Genomic DNA, 9,785 nt, shown 5'->3' with positions numbered 1-9,785 from the left:
GCAGGTGTACTAGCGATACAGTCGCGTGGCACTTATCACCACAAGCGTGTCAACATCATCAGATGACTCCTAATTTACATACACATAAAAATACTAACTTGGAAATAAATTGGGCATTCTCACTCATTTATGTTAACATATTGATTGGTGTGTGTAATTTGACTGTTGGAAACGTGATAGTTAGCACATAGAGAATGTATAATTTAGAGTTCGCCACCTGGTTTTGACTAAGAGGGTCCAGCATTAAATACGGATTTCACACCACTTTGACACTTGCGGCGAAGGGAGGGGAAAGTTCTCGGAAATTTCAGAATTTGAACTTTGTAACTTGAGAGGCTACTTGTACAAAAGAGGTGTGCCTAGTTTGGTGCAACGCATAAATTGTAGCTGCGATGCTTCGGAAGTTACACACTCAAAAAAGACGAAGGAAAATTACCTGCATCACTCTTGCTCAGTGAAATCATCACGATGCTGACCTCCATACGGCTGATCGCCTTAATCTTACTGACGGACATTTCAGCTGTGGCAGAAAAGATTTTCCACAACCGAGACCATTCCGATGTCGAAATACAGCAACAAGCCGATCCCATAATTGACGAAGGCACAGCACAGGTAACAGTATGCAGCGTTGGCTATAGGCCTATTAATAACACTAATATATATGATGTGTGTGTGTATGCTTGCATTTCACACTGCTTTAGTTGATGTGTATCTCATCATTATTCCCTTTAAATAGGATGTTTGATTTTATGTTTATTTTGTATGCCACGGCTGTATGCACTACTGTGTAATCGTCTTCTTAGTATTGCCAAGGGAAAACACAGAGCCTGTAGACATTAATGAGATGGTTTCCCTTTCTTGAGTGGGTACTCAGGAAGAGCAGGAACATATAAATTGTTGGATCCCTGTTTAAGATAACAGATACAGTAACATAAACCCCATTCATCACTGTATACCACCCTTTAAAATCCATGATTTATATACCCTCAAAGGTTGAAATTAATTCCTATGCAAATGTTTTTTTTTTCTTCCCCTGTGATCGTAGCAGCTGACATGAAGTGAAGGAACAGTTTTATTGTGCAGTGCAAAAGATTAACTGCAAATGCGTTCCGTTTTGTGTCTCTTCAGCAATTTCTCTCCAAGTACGGCTTCATAAAGCCAGTCAACTGGGAGGAAATCCAATTTGAAAACGAAGAAGCCGTTCTCTCTGATGACAGCCCAGCGCCAAAGGACATCGTGTCAGTAATTCAAGAGGGAGGATCCTTATCCCGGATGGGGATAAAAGACCAATCAGATGATCCGGCTGAAAGCTTGCAGTTCACCTCAGCCCTCGAAGAGTTCCAGAGAGTTTCGGGCCTACCTGTCACAGGGGCGTTTGACGACGCCACCAAAGCAGCGATGAATGAGCCCAGGTGTGGGGTCCCTGACAAAGAGGAGCCAGCCGATTCCTCTGACGCACAGAACGCCACCGAGACAGAGCTCAGAAACGCCACCGCCGGCAACATCACGGCAAGCAACGCCGCAAACGAGACCGTCAACGGCACGGAGGATTGGCGGGCGTCCACGGAGGTCTCCCATGGGAAGCTCCACCTGAAAACTCTTCTGTCAAAGGGGCGGAGGAAGAGGGAGGCCGAGGGACTGGGGCACATGGCCTTCTCCAAGAAGGTGCTGAAGTGGAGGCTGATAGGAGAGGGCTACAGCAGCCAGCTCTCCATTGACGACCAGCGCTACGTCTTCAGGCTGGCCTTCAGGATGTGGAGCGAGGTGTCGCCGCTGGAGTTCGAGGAGGACTCGCACTCGCCCTTGGAGGAGATCGACATCAGGCTGGGGTTTGGAACAGGTGCGCCGGTCGGCATGCGAACGCTCGCTGAGGTGAAACAGTGGAAGAAAAAAATAAAACAAGTACATCTGAAGAAATTTATGAAGTGTTCAATGTAATCATGGGTTTTGACATGCATATAAAACATTTGATCCTTCCACCCTGGTGCGCGTAAGACGGGGGCATAACTGTCCGCATGCGAGCGCATTTAATATTTCAGTGGTTGAGTGAAGCGAACGGTGACAGTGAAGGTTTAATTGAATGACTGCTTCCCTGCGCCCGCGACACAGGCAGACACTTGGGATGCACTCAGAGGTTCGATGGGGCCGGCCGCGAGTTTGCCCACGCGTGGTTCCTCGGAGATATCCACTTTGACGACGACGAACACTTCACCGCGCCCAACGCGGGGAGCGGGATCAGCCTCCTCAAAGTAAGCTTCCCGACCGAGCCGCCGCCGCGCAGCTAGTGACGCGCGGACGTTTTCTTTTGCGGTGATAGAATGATTATTCATTTTGTCAGGGCAGGAAAAACCAATTACAGAGCCCGGGCCTCTCTAGAGTCACCTTGTCACCCTTAAAAGTGCTGGCCTATTATTGCAATATATTTGTGTGTAATGAGCTATCCTTAGTTTGTAACCCCTCCCATTTCCCAGGATTTCAGCTTAATCGCCTTTTTGAGGGTCAGAGTCATTTTCCAGATTTCCCCCCTATTGGCTCAATTGAAAAACTCCCCCATTTTTAATTTCCTAGGAAATTGTCCCATTGTCAAATGCTGTGTGACAGCCTATTTGTAGATGTACCATTCAAAGTAAAGACTGATTGATTGATGCCGTTCCCCCAGGTGGCTGTTCATGAGATTGGCCATGTTCTGGGCTTGCCCCACATCCACAGAACGGGCTCCATCATGCAGCCCAACTACCTGCCGCAGGATGCAGGCTTCGAGATTGACTGGCTGGACAGGAAAGCCATACAACATCTGTATGGTGAGAGGTCTTTGTCTAAATTTCTTGCCTCACACCCCCCACCACCACCACCACCACCATAACTTCCTTAAAAACTCACACTAGGAGCATCCATACAGATCCCTGGTGTAGATATTATGAGGAAATTAAAAGTCTCGGTTCGATGCAATCTGTAAGACACATCTTACTGACTAATGAGCACCTCGTCTCGCGGCAGCCATTAGTCTTCATTCACTCGGCATTAGATCAAATCCGATTCTCAAAAAAATCAGGTGCAATAAGAGTGTCTCTCTGTGCATATTTATCAACGTCTGCGAATCTGTGAAACCCGCATTTGCTATTCTCATGTGGGAGTTGGTCGGTTAAAATTGAACAGGTGCATTGTTCTGAGAGCGGTGACAAATTGGTCATTTTTAAATGAAATCTAAACTACTATCGTACCTGTTCATGTGCCTGAGCATTTATGTTTGTGAAGTGATTAACCAATAAGAACCTTAATTGAGAGCATGTGCTAAAGCGACATCCAAGGAAGAATCATTGTCTTGTTTGTCCTTCTCTCAGGGGCCTGCAATGGCCGCTTCAGCACTGTGTTTGACTGGATCAGGAAGGAGAGGACCCCGTATGGAGAGGAGGTGATCCGGTTCAACACCTACTTCATGCGGGACGGCTGGTACTGGATGTACGAGAACCGGAGCAACCGCACCCGCTACGGGGATCCCGTGGCCGTGCAGGCGGGCTGGCACGGGATCCCGGCGGACGGCGTGGACGCCTACGTGCACGTGTGGACCTGGAGCACCGACGCCGTCTACTTCTTTAAAGGTAACCATGGCGATGCTTCATCGGAGGCTGTCGTTAGCCATGGCCAGGGCACCGGCCGTAGCATCATGCTTTAAGGCGGAGGTTTTCAGGCCTGAATCTTGGCTGGGCACCTGAAGGTGAAATAGATTAACTCATTCGCCACAGCAAATATCAAACTACATAAATGAGTTGCAGAATGGAAGCACTGTCTGGTTAGCCTGTGACAAGTTTCCAGGCAAACAGATTATGCAATGTATGTAAGGTCATTTAAATTTTAAGTCACTGAGTGGAGCGCATTGTGCTTCTGTTTAACAGCAGGGTTTTACCTGACTATCCTGAGGGTCTTCTCTGTTGACACAGGCACTCAGTATTGGAGGTACGACAGTGAGAACGACCGGGTGTACACGGAGGACCCCAAGGGACACCGCTACCCCAGACTCATCTCTGAGGGGTTTCCCGGGGTCCCTGGCCCCATTGACACAGCCTTCTACAACAGGAGGGACAACCACATCTACTTTTTCAAGGGCCCAGATGTAAGGCTTCAACATTCACCCCTCCATATTACATTTTTTTTTAAAATATGGATAGTAAAGGTATTGATAGAGCACGGCTGGGGCTATAGTAACAAAAAGCGCACATTGCAATGCAGTGCAACCTGCTTATGAGAATAATATGTATCCTGGTGAATTTTATTCAAAGATGCAGTGGTAAATTATTAAGTAGGGCCACCAGTTTGTTTCTCCATGTTTTCTCACATTGTGCTTCAGTCCTCCATCAGCTAGAGGTCACAATAGCCTCTTTGTCAAGCCCCTTCTCAAACAATTATCCCATTTGAACCACCTCAATAATCTAAGCTCACAAAGTGATTGCCACTAATTAAGCACAGATTATGATTGACAGTGATTTAAATTCACATTTTGAATTCAGTTTGATTACTTACTACCATGGACAGGCTTCAGTATTTAAAAATGTACAGGGGCAGGATAGGTTTTGTTTGAAGCAATGGGAAATGCCCACATAAAAAAAGGGGGAAGATATATTACATATAACCTGCACAAAAAAAGTTTAAAAAAATAAAAATTCCAACAAATTAACTAATCATGGTCTTCAATCAAGACTTTAAATAGAATCAGGTGTGTAATGCTTGGCTAAAACAAAAGCCTGCAGCCAACCAGCCCTTTTCGAATGGGGTTGGACACCCCTGCTTTATATGGATGCAATTTTCATTTTTCTGCTCAATCCTGGTCTAGGATAGCCACAGAGTCTGCTGGTTTTAGATTTTTCCTTATTTCCAAAATACAGTATTTATAATACTGTGCGTGATGTGATGCTGCATCTGAATTTAGACTAAATGTCTCATCCACATGGTGATGCAGTCCACAAAACTAGAATATACAATTTGGCATCTTGTTTTAAAGAATGAAAGCTATTCTAATTAATTCGGTCTGTAAGTCAAATACGCCACTGCTAACAGGCTTACTGTTCATATTCCTTTTTGGTCTCCCTCATTTTGCATGATTTTGTCCATGTCTTTGCAAAGATTTGAGACTGTAGACACAAGGATTTTTGAGTCTCATTTGCTTTACTCTGATGTTTTTCTTCCACTGGAAGAACCTTTCTTTTACTTCCATCTTTAAGAGCATATGCTTGATTCATTATGATCTTGTTTGCTTACACAGGCCTCAAGATATTGGGGAGGCTATACAAAAGGATGCACAGAATTAAAACAATGACAGCTTCTGTTAGCTCATTTTTGCTGAAATGTAAAGATATATAAATAAATAGGTAAATAATTATTCAGTGTTAGTATATTCTGCATTCTATGAATATTTAATGTTTGCCAAAAATCATTCTTCGAAATGAGGTGCTTTATTACTGGATTTCCGTCAGTACACATTCAGGTTGTTCCTACATCCGATATGCTTACAATCAGGTTGCACTGTACAATCACTGATATTTGACTACATGGTTGATGGTGCTCTATTATTCATGTCAGATCCAGACCTAGGTAAATGGCAGTAGCCATTCCACCCTGTGTTTCAGTAGCAAGAGTATTTGATCTGGCCGTGTCTGAAAGAGTATATAAAGGCAAGAGTAACTAAAGCAAAAAAGCACAGGGATTATGTTTTGTTATACCCATTAATGTACAATTTAAAAATTCTTATTTCAGATTTTTTCAGAAGAAACAAAATAGTCTCAATATTCAGTTAGACATGTTAAAGGTTACTTGCATTTGCACTCATGTATTTTCTTTTATAATTATTTTTCCTTTATTTAATCAGCTAGGCAAAACGAGAAATCAATTCTCATTTGCTATTATTGCCAGTACATCCGGCGCTGACCATATTTTCTTGTCAAAATACCTCAGTTGTCTAAAAAAAAGGGCGGAAAATCCCTGTTCGCAGGTGTACAGCTTCGACGTGAGCGCCAACGCGAAGGCGCGCGGGTTCCCGAAGAGGATCGATGAGGTGTTCCCCGCGGCGGTGCCCGGCGATCATCCGGGGGGCTACCTGGACGCGGCCTACTTCTCTTACACGCACAACGCCGTCTTCCTGCTGAAGGGTACGCGGTTCTGGAGGGTGGTGAGCGGCAAGGACCGCTTACGCCAGCCCTCCCTCCCCCGCAACAGCCTGCTGCCCCACAGGGAGGTGGAGGACCAGTGGTTTGACATCTGCAACGTGCACGCCACAGCTCTGAAACTCAGCGGCTGAGCCAATGGCAGGCCTCTTCGCTCACACGCTGTTCAATCATGGAAAAGGACCCGTCAGTGACGCGTTGTGCCAGGCCACGCCCCTTTATCTTCATGGCTGATGTTACATACAAAGCATTAATGTTTTCTTTAAATCTCAGAAACAAAAGTCATAAGTCTGCTTTTTGCATACTTATGTATACCTAAGCACTGTGATGTTTATAATATGCGGCAGAAGTGGACAGGCAGAACCAAACTTACAAGTGAGATCTTGGTCCAATATTCCTTGTAATTAACCTGTTATTACCTTTTGTCTTCCAGTCTGCCTTTCATTGGTTCATTAAAAGGCACTTGCTCTTGTTCATGTATTTGTATGAGCTGCATCCAAGCATGGTAAAATGCTTCACTTCAAGACAGTCATATTCTTTGAATGTGTTCATAGTTCAGTTACTTTAAGACAAGAGTGGCCATTGGTCTACCATGTACTGTCAATGTTTTTTGTACTGTCAGTGTCATTTTTCTTATAACATATTAAGTAATCTGATTTTTCATTGGCTGTGAACTATCCAGTCATAGTACATTTTATCACATTTATTTTTAATATTTTCATGTATCAGTAAAATGTTTTCAAGTGCAAATATTGAAGTAACAATGTTGTTTATTTTTATCTGTTTAGCAATTAGTATTATGCACTGAATGTCTGACAAAAACAATTTATAAATGTATAAATTGTTGGCTAAAATTGTAATATATTTAAAATACTTTTGAAAAGATACTAAAGGAGATACTAAAAGAAAATGTAATGTTTCCTACGACTGTTTTCATAATGAATTTAACCTGCTGCTAAAGCAAATATATGTTGGTCATAAGTAATCTGAAACATATTTTGTCTAAGTGAGAAGTGTCAGGAACAGGACAATAAATCATTAACAATAAAGCAATTAATATGACTTGCATTCTCTTCATTGACAGTGTAACATATATGCAATATTACAATTATTTCCTTTTATTAAATGATGTACAATGACTGTAAAATATTAAGACATAAAGATTTGTCAAATTTGACAGCCAGTATGCGCCTGAGTGGAGAGGCAAGCAGAGGTAAGTGTTGTGACAATGCTTACACAATTCAAACAACTCTATAAAGAGCGCCACCTGGTGGACTGGCAGAAAAGTGTGCACAGAACATACTCTCGATTTCTCAAGACTGCAATGATTTCCTCTGACAAACTCACCCTCCTTGCAGCATGCCCCTAATCACATCAGCATCCCTTGGTTTGTTCTTCTTGGTTTGTAATTTTTTTCTTACAGGTGCTTTGAAAAAAGAATGACACATCCTTCTTCTGTTTGAATGTAAGTGCAATTCTTTGTTTATGCAAACAGACTGGATGAGAGACAACACACTGTTGCATCAAATATTCAACTACATTAATGTACAATATAAACAGAGGCTCTATAGTGGCAACACATTAGATTGTAACAGCGAGTGTGCCAATGCACTTTCATTTTGTGACTGCTGTTAAAATGCGAGCACTAGCCAGCTGTAGCTAGCCAGGTCTGCCCTGACAGATATTCAGCTGCAGCTACAGCTTTTGTGCCCAGTATTTGGTGCCATGCCAGTAGAGTCACTATGCCAGTCCTGAAGCAACTGGCACTACATGGGAGCTTCCAAAAAGCACAAGCTTCGCCACTTCAGGGACACTGTGTCAAGCAGACACTGCGTGTCACGTTCACTATAGCCAAATCAGGCTATCCATCCCATTCTCTCTCTCTCCAATGCAAGATCTCTACCCCCACACCACAGTGTATACCTTCCATGATTTTCCAAGCCGGAGAATATCACTGCATAATGCAGGGGGTCATTATGCACTGTAAATCAAGGGGCTAGTCTCCTAAATAAAGAGGAAAATCTTGCGACGGGAGCCTTTTAGTTAGCCCAGCAACAGAAAGTGACTCTTTAAACATTAGACTTTCATCTCCCCGCGTACATTATGCTAATCTAATTTACATACTTTGCCTGACAGTTGGAATACCATTTGCACACACATGGGCCGACGTGTACAAAGGAGATTGCCAGGAGCAGCTATTAAAGCGCAGCTCGTATGCGCGTATGGAGACATGACAGTAATCACAACTGATATGTCACAAAGTGAGCAGGGCAAAAACAGAAGCTCTGGGATGAAATGATGAGGTGATTAAGAGAATGAGCTAATCACTTCTAATTTATTCATGGTTTTCTCTTCCTCCTGGTGCATCGACGAGATGGAGAGACTGACAGACAAAAACCTACGGAGAGAAGTGTCCTTAAATCATGCGCTGATGGAGTCATGAAACATTTAGCCATGTTTCTTGCACCAGGCAGATAGACAGACACACACACGTGTACATGCATGCACTCATACATGCCCGCAGATGCACAGAAGCAAACACACATACGAAGAAACACAAACACGCACACAAATTCATGTGCACACTCAAACATGCACAAACATTAATTCAAACACAAACCGTCACGCATTCACTCACTCCTGCACACCTACTCCTGGCGCTTTCTTTACAGGGGCCAAGTGAATGACAGACACCAGCCTTGGGAGAGGAGAACCTTGGGGTATGCACTACCACTGACCAATAAGAGGGTATATGCCACACACACAGTATAAAGAAACATTCATGCAGCCTTTGATGAAGAAGTATATCAGTTGAACTTTTTGTATTTGTTTTTAAAGCAGCTGGGCGCATTACCTAAATCAAGCATCAAATCCCTTCAATCTCTATAGCTGTTCTACAACTTACTAGAGACAATTTAACCAAACAGCTGAAAGTTATAAGACAGATATACCTGTGAGTAGACAGCTATTCTCTCACTCAGCCATACCAAAGAAAACGCAAGTGTAAACCATGCCCACAGCATGCCTGGGCCAGTCTGACAGTGTTCAGAGCCCAGCTGTAATTCAAAGTGTTTTAGTGGAAGTTTCTGACAGGATGCAGTTAGCCCTCCGTGACACAGCATTGACACAGCATGGCCAGATCGCCAGGCTGAGATCAACCCTGAATGGGACTGCAGCTCGATGGCTTCCTGGAGCAGACTCACTGCAGTACTATAACAGAGGGAAATGGACCAGGGTTTGTAACCGGAAGGAGTAAGGTTTGATTCCCAGATGGAGAGTCTCTCTCTTGTTTCATTTAACAAGTACCTACCCTGAATGGCTTCAGATTGTATTTCTGAATGAGCAAGTTGATCACGTGTAAATCTCAGATCTCTGTGATCTAAACTAGCCAGGATAGGTGCATCTGTGGACTATGAATTAAGAATGAAATAATGTTCATTCACATCATTTATTTATTTATAATAATGTGACTTTCAAACAACCTGACATTTCTCAGGAGAAAGTCATATGCATCCTAATTTGTCAGGGAAATAAGTCGCTAAAAATAAGTTGGTGTTTCAAAATAGAGTTTTTAGATTATTGTCTAAAAACTCTAAGATAAACATAAAGTGCACACAATGTGGTGTGATT

The 9,785-nt window shown here is 43.2% G+C and overlaps 1 protein-coding gene across 1 annotated transcript; it reads left to right on the top strand.

Annotated features, from left to right (window-relative positions):
* Positions 1-369: 369 nt before the first annotated feature.
* On the top strand, positions 370-6,783 carry mmp21 (matrix metallopeptidase 21). The gene is made up of 7 exons (XM_064320720.1): positions 370-612; positions 1,129-1,840; positions 2,110-2,249; positions 2,660-2,801; positions 3,342-3,599; positions 3,939-4,111; positions 5,984-6,783. Exons 1-7 carry the CDS (start codon positions 469-471, stop codon positions 6,287-6,289), a joined length of 1,875 nt encoding a protein of 624 aa, XP_064176790.1. The 5' UTR covers positions 370-468; the 3' UTR covers positions 6,290-6,783.
* The last annotated feature ends 3,002 nt before the right edge of the window (positions 6,784-9,785 follow it).

This window comes from Anguilla rostrata, chromosome 2, assembly GCF_018555375.3.
Source record: "Anguilla rostrata isolate EN2019 chromosome 2, ASM1855537v3, whole genome shotgun sequence".
Classification (NCBI taxonomy): domain Eukaryota; kingdom Metazoa; phylum Chordata; class Actinopteri; order Anguilliformes; family Anguillidae; genus Anguilla; species Anguilla rostrata.
The sequence above is the reverse complement of the archived record's forward strand: the minus strand, read 5'-3'. Positions and strand labels throughout refer to the sequence as shown.